The sequence below is a fragment of the Hevea brasiliensis genome, chromosome 18 (genome assembly GCF_030052815.1).
Source record: "Hevea brasiliensis isolate MT/VB/25A 57/8 chromosome 18, ASM3005281v1, whole genome shotgun sequence".
In the NCBI taxonomy this organism is placed as follows: Eukaryota; Viridiplantae; Streptophyta; class Magnoliopsida; order Malpighiales; family Euphorbiaceae; genus Hevea; species Hevea brasiliensis.
In genome coordinates, this window is record NC_079510.1 from 49,465,884 (window position 1) to 49,489,692 (window position 23,809).

Genomic DNA, 23,809 nt, shown 5'->3' on the forward strand with positions numbered 1-23,809 from the left:
ATTTATTTAAGATACAATTATGTGAGATCCATGTATTCAATAGGTGAGTCCTACAATATATTTTGTGTTTTGAATTATAATAAATCGGATTTAGACAAAACCTTTAAAAGATTGCACGTGAAAGCATTATAATTAGTGTATCAAAGGCTAAAGTTCCCATTTCAAATATATGGAAGAAACATTTTTAATTTGATTTTCTTTTATTTTCTCTTTTATTGTTATTATTTTTTTTTCTTGTGGAATAAAGAAGCATAAGAACACAAAGATGTGTGCTAGCAACCTACTTGGACTAGTGAAGAAATTTTAATTTAAAAAAAAATCCTAAAAGAATCTAAAAAATGAAAAATTATTACTCAGGTCAGGTCTAATAGATTTAATTATGATACTGTAGCTTTTAAATTTGAATAAAAATTTATAGTAAAATATAGTCAAATTCAAGAGAACTAAATTATTTAAAATAATTTTTATTTAAATTTAATATACCACTATAAATTAAAAATATAAATATATAAAATTCACATATAAAATATTTATTTAACATGTGAATAAATTTATTAATTATCGATTCAATTATTATTAAAAAAATATTATCTTAAATATATTAATTAAAATTTTAATTATAAAAACTTTCAACAACTAAAAATCATTAGAAATATTTCCTTTTAAAAAAATACGTTAAGCATGCTAAAAATAAGGGAATTCTACAGTACATTTTATATATTTGAGGATGCTGATTGATCGGTAATAGGCAAGAAATTTCTTTGCCCTTGTAGCTTTATAATGCATTATGGCAATTCAAAAAAAAAAAAATTTCCTTTAATTAAAGTTTAGGGCAGAATGCAGTATTTGTGTCCGATACTGTTGGTATATTCTGTGCGGTGCTCATATACAATACTCTCTATATCTCATTGGAAGTGAAAGCCACTCATAAACCTCCAACGTCTGCCATCCTTGAGAGACAAAGAGGAAACTACACCCAATTCTATAGAACGACTAGAAAGACGAGCCTTTTTTTTTCTTTTCACTGTGCAATGTTTTCCAGCCTCGTTCATGTAATGATGGGTGTGGTTCGGGGAGGAACTTGGCCTCTCTGAATTCCCAGATATATTTTCTTGGCGTAGAAAGTCGGCGAGAAAGTGAGACGATCAGAGGAACGTGGTTTTGTTAGCAAGTTATGAACTATGTCGAGTTCCTTTGATTGGGTCTGATAGATTCTGTGCTGGTTTTTCTGGTGTTAGCTTACATGGCTCCAGTGAAATATAGAAGCGGCAAATGGTACAGTTTTCAACTTTTCCACTATCATATATGATTTTTCAATATATTTGCATACATGCATACACAGAATATGCATATACGATATGTATTCTTTATATATATATATTTGGCTTGAAATGTTTTGTTTATTGTAAAAGTTAATTAATTTTATGTTCTTGAGGTCTTAATAATTGGTGGAATTCTAAATACTTGTTATTTGGGCAATTGTTGGGCTCCTTGGTGTTAATTGTCATACCCTCCAAATGCTAGAATTACTGTGGACTTAAGTTCCACTTTTGGGAGAATACAAAATTGTTCGGAATAAGCATGTTTGTGTGTGGAGTTATATAGGGACTTTATGATGTTTTTATTGAAGGAAATGGTCATGGGAACTTGTATACAGAGAAGTACGGATGATAGTATTTGATGTTTGTTAAATATGATTCATGAAAGAGGAATTGGAACGATTCTTGAGTTGCATCCATCGCCATTTATGGTCTCCTAGAAAAGAAGTCCATATTAAGTTGCATATCTATCTGTAAAAGATATTCAAATTATAGTTTTGATAGTTGGATTATATATTTGAAGGTAATTATATTTTTAAAGCATAGCACAATTTCTGTTTTAATTTTTTTTTTCCCTTTCCTCAAATATTATATCAAAAGGATTCATGTTCATGAGAATTGACTGAGTTTTACATTAGCTATCAACTTATCACAATCCTTCTTCTTTTCTTGAGCTTGGGATTGACTATACTTTGCTAAGCTCACATGGTGTAGTTTCCAAAGATTTACAATTTTTGAACATTGATGCGCTATTGGTGTTAAATAGAGCTAAATGACGAAAATGATCCATGTAGTTGACCCAACTAGTCTGCGATTAAGTCTTAATTGTTGTTGTTCCTCAAATATTAAAACCACCGTCATGTTTGATAAAATATAGTTATAACAATTGAGAACAATTATGCAACTATAAATATAGTTGTCACAGTTATTTATTTGTTCTTGATATCACCTCTTGTTTTCTCCTTCATCGAGTCATATGGCCCTGGGTTTACACCTTTCATCTTTTACTTTTAGGGAAACTATAGCTTCAATTGTTACTATCTCAGCTTCAATCTTGGATTTAGATTTATCTGCTTATATTTTCAGTACATGATATTATTAATAGTTGTTGTCATCACAGGTTGCATGGAAATGTTAATTAGATGGAGAATCACTCACTTTTGACAACTAAAATTGGCAATTTAATCAAGCTGTGAGAAACATGTCTGTTTGACCTCGTCTTCTTGCAGACTTCTGCTGGTGAAATGAACTCTTTTTGTGAGGCAAATCGTCTTTGGCATTGGACCTACCTGACAGAAAGCTTGGCTTGAAGCAGGGCAAATCTTCTTTGGCAATAAATATTTGCTTTCTAAAAGAAGCAAATCTTTTTGGAGGAAAAATTGGTTATACATATTTAGTCATTAAGATTCAGCTCTCTTGGGCAAATCTCATTTGGCAAAGTTACTGAAGTTTCCTCTAGTTGGGCAGTTTACCTAACAGTGAATAACTTAGCAAAGTAGATACTTTCAGATTATTTACTGAGGATTGCATCCTTGCTACAGGGCAGATCTCCATGGTATAAAGTGTCTTTTCTCTGGCAAGCTTCACCAGTCTGCAACAATTGTAGCCTATATTGATACATCACCTTTGCAAGTGCAATCTTCTTTGAAGTTTCTTCTTGCAAGAGCTTCATTCCATCTGTTGGGCAAATCTCCTTTGGCATCAGGAGTCCAAGTTGACTCTAATTATCCCTGTGGGTTATCAGGAGTCGTGAGCTAGCTTCCTATATCCCTGTAGGGCAAATCTCCTTTGGCATTGGGCGTCTTGAGTTGACTCCCTGTTATCCCCTTTAAAAGCTTTCGCATATGATCTCCACTTTTGGTGGCCAAGATATCTTGTTGGAATATCTCAATTGAAGCTTGGCATCAATTCTTGAAATCAGATCAACATCAGGATTCAATCTGCAGCATTGCTACTGTAGCCTAATCCTTTGCCAGGCCACTCTTTTTTTATCCACTGCAGTGTGTTTTAACATAGAATTATACTGGTACAGCTTTTGGAATTTCAAATTTCAAGTTCTACATCAGGTACCTTCTGTCTTCTTCCTCACCATTAATTTTTCTTTTATTTTTTCACATGTTTTTTATTTGAATTTTCTGATTGTAACTGCAAAGGAGGTTAAATTACTCCGACCACAAAAAAAAAAAAAGGGTGCTTTAATGTCATAGTGCCATTATGCCTCTCCTTTAACATTTAAATTTTCTAACTCTAAAATAAGCTCTCTGTTACTTCCTGTCCAGGTATATGTGCTTTGTATAAGAAATCTGTGAAGTTCCAGAATAGATAGCACTTCTAGGGGGTGGAAAAGAAAGAGTACAGTTCTTATTGTTGAATTGGAGTGTTGATATATTTTTGTAGATGATGGATATGCTCCCTAGTGATTCTGATTGGGAAAGTTTCAGTGACAGTGGCAGTGAGCTTGAATTTTTGTATGGTCGACAGGCTCATTCCATTTTGTTAAACTTGGAGGAGAGCATAGGCAAAATTGATGATTTCCTCTCATTTGAGAGGGGTTTTTTACATGGGGACATTGTTTTTCCTGTTGATAATCCTTCTGGACAGATGGGCAGAGTTGTAAATGTTAAAATGTTTGTTGACTTGGAAAATGTTCATGGAAAAGTCACAAAAGATGTTGATTCCAAGAATCTTCTAAAGATTCTCTCCATTTCAGTGGGAGATTACGTGGTCCATGGGCCATGGATTGGAAGGGTTGATAAAATTGTTGACAATATCATCATCATCTTCGATGATGGGACAAAGTGTGAGGTTACTGCAGATGAAACAGAACAGCTCTTGCCTATTTCTCCAAACATACTTGAAGATTCAATATACCCCCATTATCCAGGACAAAGAGTGCAGGTTAGGCATTCTGCTGCTTCTAAGTCAGCTAGATGGTTATGTGGTGCTTGGAAGGAAAATCAGGATGTCGGGACTGTTTCTTCTGTAAAAGTAGGTCTAGTTTATGTTAATTGGCTTGCCTGTGCTATTGTTGGTTGTGATTTGAGTTTGTCTGCTCCTCAGCGTTTGCAGGATGCAAAAAACCTGACTTTGTTGCCAGGTTTTTCACATGAAAATTGGCAGCTTGGTGACTGGTGTATACTTCCTTTTGCTGATTGTAAGGGTGTGAAGGAGCGGATGGTTTTTGATGCACCTGACCTTGAGCTTGTTAAAGAGCAAGTTAAGATAGGAAAAGAGTTTAAGAGGGGAGATTTTTGCTCAAAATTTGAGGAAATCTTTGTTATTGTGAAGACAAAGACCATCGTTGATGTTATGTGGCAGGATGGTGGCTGCTCATTGGGATTAGATTCACAATCTCTGGTTCCCGTAAATACTGTCGATGCTCATGAATTCTGGCCGGGGCAGTTTGTACTTGAGCGGGGTGCTTGTGATGACCCACACATTACTGGAAACCAAAAATGGGGCGTAATAAGTGCTGTGGATGTGAAGGAACGGACTGTAAGGGTGAAATGGAATCAGGCTAATAATGTGTGTGCCAACCAGGTGGAGGAAATTGTGAGTGCTTATGAGCTGGTTGAGCATCCAGATTACACTTATTGTTACGGTGACATTGTATTTAAAAATGTAGAACAAGACGATACGTGTCATCTGAACAATGAGATTAGCATGATTGAAGATGTTGATCTTAAAGGCAGGGACTGTAGAAGAGTTCAGATTAATTACCCTTATAATGGTTACTTGTCCTGTATTGGCTATGTTACTGGCCTCAAAGATGGTGCTGTTAAGGTGACATGGGCTTCTGGACTTGAAACCAAGGTGTGAGCTCTAGCCATTTTTATTGCATATTAAAACTTATGTTTTATGTTGATTAATAATAATTATACTGGTTAATTGGATTTTAAGAGTTTTTAATTTTATGAGTTTGCACTGGATATTGAAACATCAGTTCTTATCATTTTGTCTATGAATGAATGCAAGTTATGATAAAATTAACCTAAAAGGGAATTTATGCTCAATTCCAATGCTTGTTTAAACTTTTGATAAAATCTCAATAGTGCTAATAGCAGTGCTTTTCATAATTTCATCCCTAGTTTATTTAGTTTTCTGTAAGACAAATTTTTGCTCAATGTTGCTTTCCGTTCCAATTATATTTCTTTTGCAGATCATCCAATTATAGCCCTGGAAAAAATATATACATTCAAGCCAGTGGTTCTTTTTTTCCCCCTTCCATTTTCTACTTGTGACTGTGAGCAATTACAAGATTGCTTTGAACTATTCTAGTTCTGTAAACTAGCTACGATTTATGAATGTAGATTAAACTACAGCAACAGCCACTGGTCAAAATTATATTTTAGATGATTTCCTGTTCTGTTTTTATCCATTTTCGAAGATTGATTGAAGCATCAATCTTACACAATTTGTTGTACATCATTACAGGTTGAGCCAAATAACATTTTTCGAATTGACAAGTATGAAAGTTCAACAACAAATTCTGCAATGAATGAGCAAAATATTGGTGAAATGAATATGAATCAAGAGATGGTTGATCTTGACAAACAATTCTTTAGCTTGAAAGGAAAGGTAATGCCAATTCCCTCTCTCATTTGTGAACAAAATGATACCAGATATTTAGGGCGATGCTTTCAAGTTTGTGAATTATATATTGGCAATAACATGCTAAAATTGCAGAATTAATTCTGGAAGTTACTGAGGGAAGTAAGTCCCATATTGAAATAGAGCTATGGTGTTTGGGAATAGTTTTAATTTTTACAAGACATTTCAGCTGTTACAGCTTTAGTAAATGTTTTGGTGAACTTCAGATTATTCTTGACATCTAATATCAAATTGCAAATGTGGGCCAATTTCTTCAATCTGATTTTGATTGCTGAGAAAATGCAGTAACAAGAAATTAACAAATAAAAGTTGCTTAGAAAAGTATCTTTGGTTTATTGAATATGCTAGACTGGAGCAAAAATTGAATTCTAGTGAATTTTCTTGCTTTGGGTCCAATCAACATTCTGGTTATCTACAAAGAAGCTTCTGTCATCTGCATTTATCTCATTTAAAACTGGAAACTGAACGACAGTTTCATTCTTAGGACTTGCTAAATTCCAATGGCAACAATGATTGCAAAAGGTACCCATGGAAGTCTAGTCCCTTCTTTCTTCCTCAATCCACTATTGCTTTTTTCAAGAACATTGCAGAAAGTGTATTTGGGTACATTGGTTCTACATCACTATCTAGCCCATTATCATCTGGATCTTTTCCTAAAGATGATAATCAATCTCAGACTCATGAAGAGAGAGGAATACTGGAAAACTGTGATCTCTGCACAGAGATGCAACCTTTGATACCAGGTGAAATGCAGGTATTTGAAAAGACAAGTTTAAAGCCGGAAGCCAACCATATTCAGGAGAATAAAGAACTTCAATCTTTACACACCAACAAGAATGTAGAAAAGTTCATGCAATTTGAAATGGTTAGTGATTGCACTGACCACCACTTTATTGGGGGTGCGGGCAGGGGATTGGCATTATCTCAGGTACTCCATTTTCCCAAAAACCTTTATTACTTAACGGATTAAACAGTCTTGACAATAACTTTTTTTCTCATTTCTACTGCTCATAGGTGAAAAGAAGTTGGTTGAAGAAGGTCCAAGAAGAATGGAGTAACCTAGATAAAGATCTTCCTGGTTAACACATTTATCTTATTTCTATTCATTTGATTGTTATTCTAAGAAAATTGGTTCATTCTTCAAGTTTGATATTTTTTTTCCTTACAAGATTAATGATAATCTCAACAGAATCAATATATGTCCGCATCTACGAGGACAGGATGGATCTCCTTCGAGCAGCCATTGTTGGTGCGCCTGGAACTCCATATCATGATGGGCTGTTCTTCTTTGATATTTACCTTCCTCCAGAGTATCCTCATGAAACACCTGTAAGTTAATTAATCTAGACTACCCAAAGGTTTACCAGTCTAATGATGCTTGAATAAGCAGCTACCTGCAAATTGGCACAGTGCACTGTTGGCAACACTAACCCAGCATAGTCCTTCTAAGTTATTTTAAAGGGGCACATCTGATCTCTAGTGACCTCACGGATAGACATTTTCATATTTGATGAGAAACTTATTTGCTGATTTAATCTCTTGTCTAGTTGGTGCATTACCGCTCTGGTGGGCTTCGTGTCAATCCAAATTTATATGAGTCTGGAAAGGTGTGCCTTAGTCTCCTCAATACATGGACAGGCACAGGCACTGAAGTGTGGAATCCAGAGAGCTCAAGTGTTCTGCAAGTTCTTCTCTCCCTGCAGGCCCTTGTGCTTAATGAAAAACCTTATTTCAATGAGGCTGGGTATGATAAACTGATAGGAAGAGCTGAGGGAGAGAAAAACTCAGTGAGCTATAATGAGAACGCATTCCTCATGACCTGGAAGTCCATGCTTTATTTACTTCGCCAGCCACCAAAGGTAAAATGACGAGTTCTGAAATCATTTTGCATCATCACAGTGATTTTGAAATGGCTAAGATGATAATTGCTTTTATATCACAATCTAAGTATCAAAAGAAAAAGAAAGCCAAACGCTAGGTTGATTATTTTCTTTGAGACTAATCTAATGACAAAGCAGTGATTTGATGTCCCATAGATGATCAAGTATTATTGTGTCTGACATGTTTTTTCAAAATTAAACTTCTTTTGTCCCCCTTGAAATGAGTATTTATTTTATATCCTTTTCCATGCCATAGCTTAGACATTTAAGAGATTCCGTGTTTCTCAAAGGTTATACTGCTTGAAGACCTGAGAGTTTTGTGAGCATTACTTATATTTTATGAAAATGATGCATGACAAAAAAATATAATAATGGATTTCCTCTTACTTTCTTTCAGCAGCAGGTAAAGATTAATATTAATTAATTATAATCACGAACTAATCTCTTGTGTGTCAACTTTGTAATCATTCATGATGTGTAATGGTGCAGCATTTTGAGGCACTCGTGGAGGAGCACTTGAGGCAACGATCTCAATATATTCTATCAGCTTATAAAGCATATATGGAAGGAGCTCCAGTAGCATACCCTTTTGGTGGTGGACAGATTGAGAATGAAAGTCAAAAGGGCAGTTCTACAGGGTTCAAAATCATGCTTGCTAAGCTCTTCCCAAAACTTGTGGAGGCATTTTCTGCTAAAGGAATTGATTGCAGCCAATTCACAGAGCTAGAGCAGTGAATGTGCATACCAAGACATTTGCACCATATGCATAAATCTGTATCATGTCAACATGTCCTTGGTGAAGGATAGTCTTCTGTGGTTTTTTTTTTTTTTTTTTTTTTTTTTTTTAATGATGGCATTCTGTGAAATATCTGTGCTATTTGTGTGTAAAAGACAAAGAAAAAAGAAAAAAAAAGGGAGGAGTTCAAAGGGAAAATATGAAAATCATTCCTGGTGTTGTATTATTATGTATTATAACAGAACTATATTATAGGTTGCATATAATGAAGAAAAAAGTTGGGACTGGTGTGCTAAAATGCTTGTTGATTTTCAATGTGTTGAAATGATGTCGTCACATTTTTTTTTTTATCCATATGACTAAAATAATAATAATAATAATAATAATAATAATAATAATGATTATTATGATTATTATTATTATTATTAACATGTATATTTTTACCATTAATAATAATTAATATATATATATATTAATAAAACTCATTAATCTTATTTATACATTAATTAATATATGATTTTTTATTTTTTTTAATATTTAATATAAAATTAAAATAAAATAAGAATAAAAATAAGAATTATGCAGTAAAAAAATTTAAATTATAACCAAACATGATAATATTATAATTTTTTTTTTTAAATTACCTTCTTTAGAAAATTACTTTCTTAATGTTCACAACCCGCCCCAAATAATTTGGAAAGGAGCCATGTGTACCCATGTTTAAGCGGAAAGGATACGAATCCGGGTCGGATATAGCGGCAAACACCCGATAAACCGATCCATAAAACTAACGATTCGACGAAAATCGATTTCTAATTCCACGGGGACCTTCTTCGCCTTCGGAGAGAAGGACTAATGGAGGAAACTGGCGATGCTTCTCAATTTTTTCCATTACAGAAATGCATTTTCCTGAAAAACCCTTCAAAAACGCTTAAATTCTCTTACTCTACCCTTCTCATTTTAGTTTATTTCTGTCTCCTCGCAAACCCAGCAGCTGCAGCAACCTCAATTTCATCTTCGAATTTCCTTGCTTATTATGCCCAACACTGTAATCAAGTCATCCCAGAATCCCCATCTACTGAAACCCGCATGAACTTTGCTCTCGGCCAGGACAAAGTCCTTCATTTTGATATTGCTTATTTCACTGGCGGCCACCAAATCTTTCCGAAAAGAGCCTTCACTGCCGATTTGCCTGCCATTTCGCTCTCCTTCCACCCGAAAAGGAATACTATTTCTCTTACGCAGACTCCTCACGTCCTTAAGCTCCAAGCGACTCTCAGATTCCACCTTCCTGCACACTTTAACCTGACGTGGAAACGCAATTTGAGGGAGATAAGGTTCCGTCCACCGAGAATTCCGATCCGTCCAGGGTCTTTGGGGTTCGAGCTTTATGGGTTTTGGTCCATGGATACTGGGAAGCTGTGTATGGTGGGATCTGGATCGAGTTTTGCAAATTTGGGTGTTGTAAGTTCTTCGAATGTTGTTTTAAAGCTTAATTATCCAGTGAATTTTAGTAATATTAGTAGCTTGATTAGTGGGTTTTTGGAGAGTTTGAATCATAAAGGCAGTTCGGGTTATTTTGAGTCTATTTCGATTTTGGCGATACCTCATTTTGGTGAATATAAGTATACATTGATAAACAGAGGTGGTAGTGACTTGTGTTCTAGTGGAAGTGATGGTGGTGGAGAGGATGATAATTTACATTTAGAGTGGCTAGATCCCAGTGCTTGTTTAAGTCAGTTGTATAAGTACTCTAGGACTTTTGAATTGGAGTATGGAAACGAATGCGATCGTAATGGTGGTGGTAATTGCGACCCTCTTGGTCGCAGCTCTGGGATTTTGCCCAAGTTTATGACAATTCAAGGAATTCGGTGTGAACGTGAGGGTGGAATTCGGGTTTTGATAGGATTCTCAAACTCTGGTTATTTTGGCTCTGGACCTTTTAGTTATGAGAGAGTTTTTTATCCTAATAGAATGTTAATTGGTGAGGGAGTGTGGGATGAGAAGAAGGATAGACTCTGTGTGGTTGCATGTCGAGTCTTGAATTTAAAGGATTCATTAGTTAATGCTTCTATTGGTGATTGCTCAATTCAATTGAGCTTGAGATTCCCTAAAACCTTGACAATTACACAAGGGAGTACTGTTCTAGGGAAAATTTTGAGCACCATGCCAGTGAATGGGACTGGCTATTTTGATGAAATCAGATTTCATGGTTCCGGGAATAGGGTAAGGGGCCTTCCAGGTCTGAAATATAAGTATACTATGTTTGACAGGGTGAGTAAATCCTGTCCAAAACAGAAGACCATGAGACGCAAAGGAAAGGCATACCCTAATGCTTATTCATCAGACATGAGATTCCATATTTTGGCGAATAATGGTAAAGGGAAAATAGCACAAGGTTATTCATCCCCATTGTTTGTGGGTGATCAGGTTTTTGAGCCCTATCGAGTGAACACAAACAGTGGTCTTATAAACATTAGCTACAAGATGAGCTTCACTGCTTCTTCTGATTTTAAGTTGGGTAATAAGCTTTTGTCAAATGAATTCGTAGAAATTTCAGCTGAAGGGACATATGATAATGAGACTGGTGTGCTGTGCATGATAGGCTGTTCTCGTCCAATATTTCTTCTTGAAAACTCAACAGAAAATCAATCAGAGGACTGCCAGATTCTGATCAATGTTCAATTTTCTCCACTGAATGCAAAGGGTAGGAATAACATCAAGGGAACCATTAAAAGCATGCGGGAAAAGTTGGACCCTCTTTACTTTTGGGAAATTGAGATATCTTCAAACTCAATTTATACAAGCCAAGCAGCAGAATCCATATGGAGAATGGATATGGAGATTACCATGGTTTTGATTTCTAATACTCTTGCTTGTGTCTTTGTGTGTTTGCAACTCTATCATGCTAAAAAGCATCCTGATGTGCTACCCTTCATTTCGTTTGTGATGCTTATGGTTCTAACACTAGGTTACATGATACCTCTTCTGTTAAATTTTGAAGCCCTGTTCATGGCAAATCATAACAGACAGAATGTTTTCCTTGAGAGTGGTGGATGGCTTGAAGTAAATGAGGTAATAGTGAGGGTTGTAACAATGGTAGCATTTCTTTTGCAATTCCGTCTGCTCCAACTCAGTTGGTCTGCCAGGCAGAGTGATGGAAGCCATAAAAGTTTGTGGCTTGCTGAGAAAAAGGTTCTCTATTTGGCCTTGCCATTGTTTGTTGGTGGTGGGTTGATTGCTTGGTATGTGCACCAATGGAAGAATTCCTATAGGAGTCCATATCTACAACCACGCCGTATGGGTTACCAGCGGCATTATCATTGGAGAGACCTTAAATCTTATGCTGGTTTGATTCTGGATGGCTTTTTACTCCCGCAGATAATGTTCAACGTATTCTTGAATTCTAAAGAAAATACCCTTGCCTGTACCTTTTATGTCGGGACAACTATTGTCCGTTTACTGCCTCATGCGTATGACCTTTACAGGGCTCATAGTTCCACCTGGTCCCTTGATTTATCATACATATATGGAAATCACAGGCAGGATTTTTATTCCACTGCATGGGACATCATTATCCCACTTGTTGGTCTGCTGTTTGCTGCCTTTATTTACTTGCAGCAGCGATATGGTGGCAGTTGCATCATTCCCAAGAGATTTAGAGGGACTCCTGATTATGAGAAGGTACCTGTAGTTAGCAGTGAGGAAGTGCAAGGGGAAGCTGTTCACTGAAGATCTTATGGTTTGTATAGTGAGGACTGCTTTTGATGCTTGTTAAATACTTTCTTTGTCTTAAACACTCAATGATAATAGAGTTTGTTGTCGCTTTATTGATTCAACATTCTAGAAATATAGTAGATTATTGTCTAGATCACTTGAAAAACTTGTGAAAAAAAAAAGGCTATTAGCATTTGCATTTTTGAATTTCAAGATCTTTTTTTTTTTAATGCTCTAGTCAATCTGTCCTTATTTTCCACTGATAGCTAGGTGATGTTTCTGCATGGTTTTTAGCTTTTACCATATTGTAAACTGAACTACACGGCAAAAAGACAGATGCACGTGCTCACTGCCATCACCAATAGGGCAATTGAAGGTATTTGCTTGATTCCTGTCTAGCGCCGTTGAAAAGGACGGTGGATTGCATGATATTTGCACCAAGTGCTATTATTGCCAGAAAACTAGATATAACATTGCTTACCCTTAGAACTCCTAGTGGCAATGCAATATTTTTTAAATTCAATATATGTTGAGGCCATTGCAATTGCAATTCCAATTTTATTATTTGTGATAAAGGTGCGTGCTTTAATGCTTACGATGTGTTTGTTAGGGGGTTAAAACTACGAGTTAAGTGTTATCCGGTAAATTTTAACCTTTAAAAAAAATAGTTATTAATTTATGCTCTTTTAGATTAACATTTTAACTCCTCTATAAGGTAAAATTTAATCTAATTTTTTTAAGTATTAAAATAATTTTAATGATAAGTTAAAATTATAAAAGTAACAATTATTCTTTTATTAATCTCGTACCAAATATCTCCTTAAAAGACACCAATTTATGAGACAAATAGCGTAGTTCATAATTATACCATTCAAACTGATATATATGCAGATTTAAAGATCAGGCTCCATATGATGGGTAGCCGCTTTCTTCCATTTTAATCTGTGTAACTTATAGGACCGTAATTTTTTAGTGCAAATGTTGTAAATAGATCACACAACATTAGTTGAAAAAAGATATAAATTTAAGGCTTGTTGGACATTACTGTTGACACTGCTGTTAAGAAAATCACTTTTTTAAATATACAAGTTAGAGAGTGTTAAAAAATAATTAAAAATTAAATTTGATCAGTTTTAGTTATAAGAACACTAAAATAACAAAACAGTTTTTTTTCAAACTGTTTTTCTCAACATCTAAAATGATGTTTTTATTCAGAAAAACAGTTTCAGGCTCTGAAACTCAATGCTAAACAGGGCCTTAGCTAATTTTATGCTTCTTTTGTATCCCAGTAATTTTTCTTAATTTGAAGGTTTGTCATTTTGAACGTGACTTTGGTATATTACTTTATTTGTGATTTGGAAGTCGATATATATGCAGATTTAAAGATCAGGCTCCATATAGTGGGTAGTCGCTTTCTTCCATCTTAATCTGTGGAACTTATAGGACTGTAATTTTTTAGTGCAAATGCTGTTAATAGATCACACAACATTAGTTGAAGAAAGATACAAATTTAAGGCCTATTGGACATTACTGTTGAAACTGCTATTAGGAAAATCACCTTTTTAAATATACTAGTTAGAGAGTGTTAAAAAATAATTAAAAATTACATTTAATCAGTTTTAGTTATAAGAACACTAAAACAACAAAACAGCTTTTTTTCAAACTGCTTTTCTCAACATCTAAAATGATGCTTTTATTCATAAAAACAGTTTCAGGCTCTAAAACTCAATGCTAAACAGGGCCTTAGCTAATTTTATGCTTCTTTTGTATCCCAGTAATTTTTCTTAATTTGAAGGTTTGTCATTTTGAACGTGACTTTGGTATATTATTTTATTTGTGGTTTGGAAGTCGATATATATGCAAATTTAAAGATCAGGCTCCATATGGTGGGCAGCCGCTTTCTTCCATCTTAATCTGTGGAACTTATAGAACTGCAATTTTTTAGTGCAAATGCTGTAAATAGATCACACAACATTAGTTGAAGAAATATATAAATTTAAGGCCTGTTGGACATTATTGTTGAAACTGCTGTTAAGAAAATCACTTTTTTAAATATACTAGTTAGAGAGTGTTAAAAAATAATTAAAAATTAAATTTGATCAGTTTTAGTTATAAGAACACTAAAATAACAAAACAGCTTTTTTTCAAATTGCTTTTCTTAACAACATCTAAAATGATATTTTTATTCAGAAAAACAGTTTCAGGCTCTGAAACTCAATGCTAAACACGGCCTTAGCTAATTTTATGCTTCTTTTGTATCCCAGTAATTTTTCTTAATTTGAAGGTTTCTCATTTTGAACGTGACGTTGGTATATTACTTTATTTGTGATTTGAAAGTTAATATATATGCAGATTTAAAGATCATGCTCCATATGGTGGGCAGCCGCTTTCTTCCATCTTAATCTGTGGAACTTATAGGACTGTAATTTTTTAGTGCAAATGCTGTTAATAGATCACACAACATTAGTTGAAGAAAGATATAAATTTAAGGCTTGTTGAACATTACTGTTGAAACTGCTGTTAAGGAAATCACTTTTTAAAATATACTAGTTAGAGAGTGTTAAAAAATAATTAAAAATTAAATTTGATCAGTTTTAGTTATAAGAAGACTAAAATAATAAAATAGTTTTTTTTCAAACTGTTTTTCTCAACATCTAAAATGATGCTTTTATTCAGAAAAATAATTTCATGCTCTGATATTCAATGCTAAACAGAGCCTTAGCTAATTTTATCCTTCTTTTGTATCCCAGTAATTTTTCTTAATTTTAAGGTTTCTCATTTTGAACGTGACTTTGGTATATTACTTTATTTGTGATTTGGAAATCGATATATATGCAGATTTAAAGATCAGGCTCCATATGGTGGGCAGCCGCTTTCTTCCATCTTAATCTGTGGAACTTACAGGACTGTAATTTTTTAGTGCAAATACTGTAAATAGATCACACAACATTGGTTGAAGAAAGATATAAATTTAGAGCCTGTTGGAAAAATTACTTTTTTAAATATGCTAGTTAGAGAGTGTTAAAAAACAATTAAAAATTAAATTTGATCAATTTTAGTCATAAGAACACTAAAATAACAAAATAATTTTTTTTAAAATGCTTTTCTCAACGGCATTTAAAATTATGCTTTTATTTAGAAAAGTAGTTTCAAACTCTAAAACTCAATACTAAACAAGGCCTTAGCTAATTTTATGCTTCTTTTGCATTCTAGTAATTTTTCTTGATTTGAATGTTTCTCATTTTGAGCGTGACTTTGATATATTACTTTATTTGTGATTTGGAAGTCGCATATTGGAGCCAGGAAAACAGCTCTACTGCATACACCAACCTCTGGGTCACCCTTTTTTTTTTTTTTTGAAGGTTTCTCATTTATGCAAGCCTGCCAAGAGAAATGTTAGTAATTGTAATTGAAAGTTAATTTAGCTGAACCTGTTGACGAGTATTCCTTGCCTGGAGCAATCAAAAATAAAGAAATAATATACCTTCTGAAATTAACGAAAATGAACATCCTCGGAATTGCTTAACGTATAATTTTATGCAACATCTGAATATTGTGCATAATTTTTACAGAATTCCAAAACTCAGATATCCTGCGTAGACTACCACGTTAGTTGTTATTAAAGCCGCTGCTAAATCAAAAGATTGTATTTTTCACATGTGCACAAGCATAATTAGCTAGCACATATCATCAGTAACTACCTTTACCAAGCTAGCATATGAACAGATATGTACATAATCATAAAGTGAATGAATATGGCTGCACCAAAATGCCCATCAATCACTTCCAAGTACTAGCAGAAAGGTTTTGTGCAGCAATAGAATGCGAGAGAACTAACAGACAACAGCAAAAGATGAAGTTGATGAATAAATCAGGACCTTCCTTTGAATAATCTCTCGGTACTGCAAGGTAGAATGCAACCACCTTCTTGGCCAGAAGAAACACAGTTGAATCATCTACCATGGTTGTATAAACGTAGTCCCACAGAGAATTCATAAATGTAAAAAATTGAGTTAGAATTACATGATACTGATGGTGATAAACCAGGAGAGAGAGAGAGAGAGACAGAGAGAGAGAGAGAGAGAGACAGACAGACAGAAAGCCTCACAAGAATTATATAAATACATAATTCTCATATTACTACCAACTTCACATGCATAATCTAGTAAAACAAGCATCAAGAGAAAAGGAAAGAAAAGCCAAATATCATGTAAATTCCAATCACTTTGCTGATGCTATGAATCGTGGATTTTGCAGTTCAACAGAGAATTCCATTTGTCTGTTAAGTATTGCACCAGTAAGTACTCAGCAATTAGATGCAACTTTCCGCATAAATCCATATTTCATCAAAATCCACCCATAATGTAAGCTCTAGACAGCAGGCCCCACAAGTGCCAACAGCAGAATTCATCCTTGCATAACCTTCATGCCATCAAAGAGCAAACTGCAATTCAGACGTACAATCTACGCAAATCCTCAATGACATCAGCAGGTTCAATGTCTATTTGAGCAATCTACTTCTGAGCTCAATTAAATCTTTTCTCTTAAAACTTGATATTGGCTTGGGAAAAAAATCTCACTCAACCTATTCATACCTCAAACACGCTAAAGTTTCTCCCAGAATAGCCAAACCTTGGCTCAAGTTCAATCCATTAAAGCCAATGGCAATTAGCTAGTTAAAAAGCTAACCTTAAGCAGCCCACTTTTGACTCTTCACTAGAGACTCAATCCTTCTCCTTAAGGGCAATATTTACAAGATGTAAATAGTTTTGGGTTTCCTCAATATTTTTATGGATAAACTGTTATGACATGTATGAAGCAGCAGTAAATAAAAAGAAACAAGAACTATTTCATAATTTAAAATACAACAATAAAACATCAAACAATAGACAAAAACAGAAAAAATAATCCAACTCAACCACATAATGTCAGCTAACAAGCATTTAACAAGTGGAATACTAGAGAAATAAATTAGAAGAAGAAGATAGAAGAAATACCTTGAGTCACCTGTCAATTGGACTTTTTGCCAGTAAGAATAAGAGATATCTGGAGCCCCCTGCTGAATGCTTGATTAAATAGGATCCTTGTCTGCATTGACTGGAATCCAGGCAGCCATGATAGAAATGCAACAGGAGCCATCACAATCACCCCAAACAGCATATCATATAACCGAGCCAAGGAGGCCACAGTATCCCACACAACAGTGGACTGCAAAAATGGTCTAAGTACTTGAGCAATGCATATGAGGCCCCAGCCTGTGGGAATAAATGCCAAAAGACTGCTCACAAGATCAAGAAATATAAACGTTGTGAGCTTCAGTAACAGAACTATCACAAGAATAGTAAGTGTAATGACTATAAGCTGTGTTAGCCGATATTTGATGTGCTCCTTTGCAGCAAATTTGTCCTGAGCATATGATATGCTGACATAAATTCCAACAGCTGCAACCATATATATCCAAGATAACAGGTAAACAGCTATACTGGTACTCCCACTAGTAATATTCAGGTGATATACAACACCATACTGGAAGAAGAAGAAACGAAGGTCCAAAATTATCTCCAACAGCTTTCCCCACAGACCTGTAGTTCTTAGATGATCCTGCTCCTCATACCACCATGTTTCCCAGCTTTGATCTGCTTTTGCCAGCACTCCTCTATACCAAATCCAGTTCATAAAGCCTTCAAAGTCATACACAGTTTTTAGCCAATCAAAGCCAGAAGGGTTGAACAGAAAGGGGGAAATTATCCATGATACCACAAGGAACCAGCAAGAAATTGTCATGATTATGTAAACAAAAGTATTTGCAGCCAAATCACTGTTGGCAGCATATACTATTAGAATGACCCCAAGCTCAATTGCCTTCACAAAATGGCTTCGTGCAAATAGTCTATAGTTCTCAGCAAAGCTCTTGTGCTGCACCACGAAACCACGTCCAGTGGCTTGGTATTTGGCACCTCCATGAAGAATAGTCCGACCAAAGAAATGGGCACGAGTTCCCATAGAGAAGGTGTAAAAAAATGAAGCCAACTGGAACTGCATTGTCAAAAAGTCCCAAACAGCTGGAAGAAACCCATGTTCAAGAGAGTTCTCCACAATCATAGGGAGGGCAGTGAAGAGGCCTAATTGGATAAGGAACTGCTGATTCAGAATTGTGCCAAGGGCCTCATTGTTGCTACTATTGGCCTTTGCGTAACCCTCTACACCACTGAGAGCAAGATAAAGACGGCCCCACAAAAAAGTATAAACAGTCAGTACCACAAGCATCGTGTTGAAGTAGAATCCCACAGTGGTGTAGAAAAATGAGAGCATGCGAAAGAAATCCAATCTGTGGCCCAACCGATATACATCTCTGCTTAAAACCTGCTCACCGTTGCCGCTTGCAATCTTTGCCTCAAACATTGAAACCTGATTCAGCCCAACATCTCTTCCTTTACCTACCTGTATATATTCATGATGTGTCACATTGCCACCTCGAAGTGTGCAATTGAAGCCAGCAAATATATCCTCACTGATGTTGATAACTCTAGACGCCTTGCTTAGTCCACCCCGAGGCACGAACCAAAACCTATCAAACACATCTGGGTGACCGTAATGCATTCGTATCTTTAAAGGGTTAGCAAGAACACGCTGTCCAAGTGTCACAAAACTTGTCTCCTGAGCAGACATGAACCAAGCAAGTGAGGACACTGAACCTGTGAAAATATTCTCACGCACACCTAAAATGGTTGGCCTCCTAATTCCATAATGAGTCTTAAATTCCTCCAGCAAATTCCGCATCTTGAGTGCCTCCTCAAAATAATTGTCCTGGTTCATGTCAATGGTCTGGACTGCATCACCCCGAGTAAAGATAATGGCATGGTTCTGATTTTCAGGTTTGCCTTCTCCAAGCTTCAAGGCACCAGGCAATCTGATCCGATAAATCTCAACTTCCCTCTGCAGCTGCTGATCATACTTCACAAGAACTGAGTAATACTCAACTTCACCCCTCCCCAAGTGAACTTCATCAACATATGCAACTCGAAGGGCCTCGTTGTTTTTCATCAGATGTAAAATCTCCTCAGCATGAGGATCTCCTTTTGCCTTCTGCTGCCCATACACTTGGCAGGAGACTACATATGTGAATTTCATCAGAGCACTCCCATACTCATGCCCTTTAAACAAAAGACTTACACTACTACCTGCTCTGCCCAGTTTCTGCGAAGATGGTGGCTTGACCGAGTTTAGACCATCCAAACTGCGGTTTTGCCTTGATGAGTGATGAGAAGCAAGTTCTTGTGTTCCCATCCTTATGTCAATCTCAGTTGCAGTATCAAGATAGGAAAGCATCTTAAGAGCTCTGTAGTAATACATCATTCCTCTCACAGTGCGGGCTAATGTCTGGCCTCTGTATGAGGCCCAAAGACGAAGATCCCTTGACTTTTTTTCCCATATATCATCATCATCTTTCATTCCCTCTCTATACATTCTCTCTATGAAATTATTCCACTCATCTTCATAGATCTTCTGCAGATAAAAAATGGTAGAAATTCCATCTTCATTCTGCCGTCGAAGCGTTTCTTTAGGAAAACACACTTCTTCTTCATAATAAGGGGTCAAGACACTGAAAGCCATCATTTTCTCAACAACAGGTGCACGAGGCATGTTCATGAAGAGGGAATTGCTAAAAAAAGCAATACGCCGTCTTGCCTCAATATTCTTTGGGACATTGTGCATGGAATCTCTGGAGTTAAGAATTGTGTACAAACGCCGTACATGCCTGTTGAATAACTCATCTTCAGCATCTGGAAACTCAATAGCATTCTCAAAGAGTAACCCTTCATCAGTGGATGCACTATGGGGGGCTAGACCTTTCTGCCTCAATTGCTCAATTGCCCTTTTTCCCCCTGGAAAGTCTCGAACATAAAACTCATACAATGCCTGCAATATATTCACTGCCTTACTTAGATCCTTCTTTGGTCCCATCAGAACCTCAACAAATGATATCAACTTGGAATGAACAGATTCTAGTTGTTTCAGATTGTAAGCCTCAGTAACCTTTTCAAACTGAATATTGTTGTCTATTTCATCGAAAATTCTTTCAGCAATAGAATGTTCTTCTGTGTGATATTTGACAACTGTAAGAACTAAATACTTTATGCTATCATATGCTTCAATTACAGCACACCGCCTATACTCGCTCTTGCTTATTTTCAACCAAATCCACCTGTCAGGTGCATCTGCAAGCTCTTGTGCCTGCTTGAGAGCAAGCAATAGCTCATTGCATAGTAAAACACATGGCCATCGAATAACCCTAATGTTCCAATAATTAGGTGGCAATTCTAAAAGTTCATGCTCTTGATCACTGATGATATCTTCTTCTCGGAAAGTTGTGATGATCTCATTCCATATCAAGGCAAATGTGGTTGCCTCCACTTGGCTTGATTCGATCTTTTTGTATGGTTGACCAAGCCCATATCTTAGTCTAAATCTGTGGATTGCATCACGGAGCTTCTTCACCAAGGTCATCTTAGGACTTAGCAATGGCTCCTCGGGCACGAGATTAAACTGCAAAGCGCTGGCAAAGAACTGAAACCTAAGCCGAAGCTGTTCAGTGTTCCTAATTTCACCCAAGTGCGAAAACAGCCCAATGGTTGCACCAACAAAGGAAGAGAAAATAGAATACCAGATTTGCAAATCCATAAAATATATTAGAACAACAGGTATCCAGATCAACACAACTGCAATTCTGTTACTACTGCCAAAAAATTGATGCCAATTGTATTTGACATTCGTATTCAAAAGGGCCCTTGTCGGGGCAACCAGTGGCTTGATTTGAAGGAAATAACTGAATGTAAATTTTGAAGCCAATACTGCAATCCAAAACAATGTATACTTGACATTGTTCACAAGCCCTTCCCTAAGTCCACGCCCCACAAAAATCCGTGTATGAAACCACCATGTCGACACATACAAGATTCTCCAGTCCAATTCCTCAAGTGCATTCCTAATCCAAGGAAGTACAAAGAACAGCAAAGCCAACAGCTCAGGGATTACAAACACAAAGACAGCCTCAAGAAATGTTACAATTCTACTATTTGCCTCATCAGACCAAAACCCAGCAGAATTCTTCGCACTCCAAATCCTCGCATAGAACACCCCAAACACAATAGTCCATGTCAAAGCAACCACACTTTTTAACACCATCCTCAAACCCAGCAACATTGTGTCCCTAGAAACCAAGCTATACTGAGTCCCCGCATCAAGAATGGATTGTAGAAATCTAAGACCACCCCATGTGATGAAACAAGTCAACAACTCAACCTGCAGGTCACGCCTCTCTAATGCCTGCCACGGATATTCGGTACCCTCCCAAGCAACGATAAAACTAGCCTGCAAAAATAAAATCAGCAAAACCCAGAGCTTATCAAAGCTTCTATACACATTCCAAAACGACCTCTGCTCCACAAATCCAGTCTTGCCAATTCTATTACTCTTCACAACCGTATCAAAATAATTACTCCCAAAATTAATAGGCCATGACAGCTTCCTAAAACACCTCCTGCTCCAAAAGAACTCATTTAGATCATCATAATTCCTCCAAGCCGAGTGCGGTTTAGTCCCATTATTGCTACTATCAACTTCAGTCTTTATCGTTTTATAAAAAGGCATAACAATGGACTTCAAAAATGCACAATCACCATATATTGAAGGCAAAAATGGCCTACCAGTGTTGGGGTCAGTCCATTCGTCAAGAACTTGGTTTAGTTCCATGGCCATATGGTGATATATATAGCATATACACTCGGGCATGAACCGGAGATTACCTGATTCCCCCCATATTAGAAGGTAAAGGGCAACGTACAACAGCTCACGCCGGAGCTCATTGCTGTTATTGTTGCGCTTAGAAAGAGCTACTTGGGATTTCCGGCCCAGGTAAGAGCACCATGAGGTGTAGTTACTCAATAACTTGCCCCGAAAACGGCGAAGAACCTTCTGGTCAAGTTCGTCGGGAATCGTGGGCGGCGGTTGCAGCCGCATTTGTGAGTTGGCTAGGTGGAGCACCAGGTGCTCCCTCTGGTTCCGCACGTTGTCTCTTTGAAACCCGAAGAGCACCCCCAACCAGTCCACCAAGTCCATGTGAGGGTCCCGAGTAACAAACGGCAGCCTCGGCAGGTTACTGACATCTCGTAGGGCGGCGGCGGCAGCTCGAACCTCGGGATACCGAATGGAGGGATGTTCAGTTAGAAGGTCATGGATGGGGATTATGTTGTAAACATCCGGCAATGGAGGCGGTGGCGCGTGACGGCCATCGCCAGCGCGTAGAGGCACCGCAGGTCCCCGCCTCATTGACAATTAGTCCAGAGAACGTTTCTCTCTGTTTTCGTCGTCACTGTCGAAACGTTTTCGCTTCTGTTCTCATGTCCAGTGCACTTGCTTCCTGTAGAAGAACGAGAGAGGAAAGCAACGGGGAGGCGGAGAGAAAAGGGGTAGCTTTGTGGAATTGTGGTGGCTGCAGGACGTGAAGGAGTAGAAAAACAGAGAAAATAAAACAGTTTTTTGATAAATACACACAAGAAACCAATCAAAAGTGAAGTGCAGAATCACTCCTTAGTGCTCTTTTTCCCGATCTGGAATCATTGAAGATTTTGACCACGCGCTTTTAAAGAAGTGAGAGACACGAAGTAATCAATGAGGTGGGAGACCCACGGAACTAACGAAAGATTCTAGGTACAAAGATTTAAGACGCAACGCAACAATAATGCACTGGATATTCAAGAATTCTGCTTTTCGTGAAACGACGACGTACGATAGATGCCAGTTTTTCCATTGGGGATTTTTCATTTCATGATGGAAATTAGAGCCAACTGATAATAATATAGACGTTAAGAATGTCTCAAATTTATAGCAAGTGATGGTGGGGCCCTTTTATATGGTTGCTTGGGCTGTAACGGTAGTACAAATAACGGACGTTTGATCAAGCGATCTTTTGACCTTTTGAAGTCCTTCAATAAGGGATGAGGTTATAATTTAATATTAAAAAAATTAATTTAATTTAATTTAAATTTAATAAGACAAAAGCCCAATTTTAACTCTTAAAATATAAGTTAATAATTATATATATATATTAAAATATTTTAGAATCTAAATAAATCTTTTAAATTTTAAAAAACTTTAAATAAATCTTTTAAATTTTAAAAATAAATCAGATAAATTTTTTTATTATTTTTTAGATAAATAAATTATTTAATTTTTAAAAATAAATTAAAAAAAATAAACAATAATTTAACTTTAATATAAACCTAACTAAATTATACACAAAAATTTTATAATTCATGAAATCATCATTAGCAATCTAATATATTTAATTTATAATATTTGAAGTAAATTTATAAATTATTTTTTATTAAATAATTTAAAAAATTTCTTCACGAGTTCATTATTTTTATCATACTTTCTGTAAAAAAATTTTTAAATTATTTTATAAATAATAATTTATTAATCTACTTTAAAATATATTAAATTTTTATTAAAATATTATAAATTAAATATATAAGATTATTGAA

General features: G+C 36.0%; 3 protein-coding genes and 1 non-coding gene across 6 annotated transcripts; 2 read left to right on the top strand and 2 right to left on the bottom strand.

Moving 5' to 3' along the window:
• The first annotated feature begins 815 nt into the window (after positions 1 to 815).
• Positions 816 to 8,844, top strand: LOC110635111 (probable ubiquitin-conjugating enzyme E2 24). 2 transcript variants are annotated; one of them, XM_058140684.1, is made up of 9 exons: positions 816 to 1,275; positions 2,440 to 3,385; positions 3,599 to 5,132; positions 5,754 to 5,897; positions 6,415 to 6,858; positions 6,945 to 7,008; positions 7,120 to 7,259; positions 7,478 to 7,789; positions 8,300 to 8,844. In XM_058140684.1, the coding sequence occupies exons 3-9, from the start codon at positions 3,717 to 3,719 to the stop codon at positions 8,543 to 8,545; spliced, it is 2,766 nt and encodes a 921-aa protein (XP_057996667.1). In that variant the 5' UTR covers positions 816 to 1,275; positions 2,440 to 3,385; positions 3,599 to 3,716; the 3' UTR covers positions 8,546 to 8,844. The 2 variants fall into 2 exon arrangements, with proteins under 2 accessions (XP_057996667.1, XP_057996668.1); XM_058140685.1 differs by having other exon boundaries at positions 2,549 to 3,385.
• Positions 8,845 to 9,401: 557 nt separating this feature from the next.
• On the top strand, positions 9,402 to 12,278 carry LOC110635122 (uncharacterized). The gene has a single exon (XM_021784334.2). It carries the CDS (start codon positions 9,402 to 9,404, stop codon positions 12,276 to 12,278), a length of 2,877 nt encoding a protein of 958 aa, XP_021640026.2.
• A 3,478-nt stretch (positions 12,279 to 15,756) lies between these two features.
• Positions 15,757 to 22,899, bottom strand: LOC110635082 (callose synthase 11). Of its 2 annotated transcripts, none has more exons than XM_021784280.2 (2): positions 17,261 to 22,898; positions 15,757 to 16,219 (listed from the first exon to the last, which is right to left on the bottom strand). In XM_021784280.2, exon 1 carries the CDS (start codon positions 22,590 to 22,592, stop codon positions 17,274 to 17,276), a length of 5,319 nt encoding a protein of 1,772 aa, XP_021639972.2. In that variant the 5' UTR covers positions 22,593 to 22,898; the 3' UTR covers positions 15,757 to 16,219; positions 17,261 to 17,273. The 2 variants fall into 2 exon arrangements, with proteins under 2 accessions (XP_021639972.2, XP_021639973.2); XM_021784281.2 differs by lacking the exon at positions 15,757 to 16,219 and adding an exon at positions 16,357 to 16,685 and having other exon boundaries at positions 17,261 to 22,899.
• On the bottom strand, positions 19,551 to 19,630 carry LOC131176244 (small nucleolar RNA J33). Its single transcript, XR_009146368.1, has one exon. It is a non-coding gene; the product is annotated as a small nucleolar RNA J33 (small nucleolar RNA).
• Positions 22,900 to 23,809: the final 910 nt, after the last annotated feature.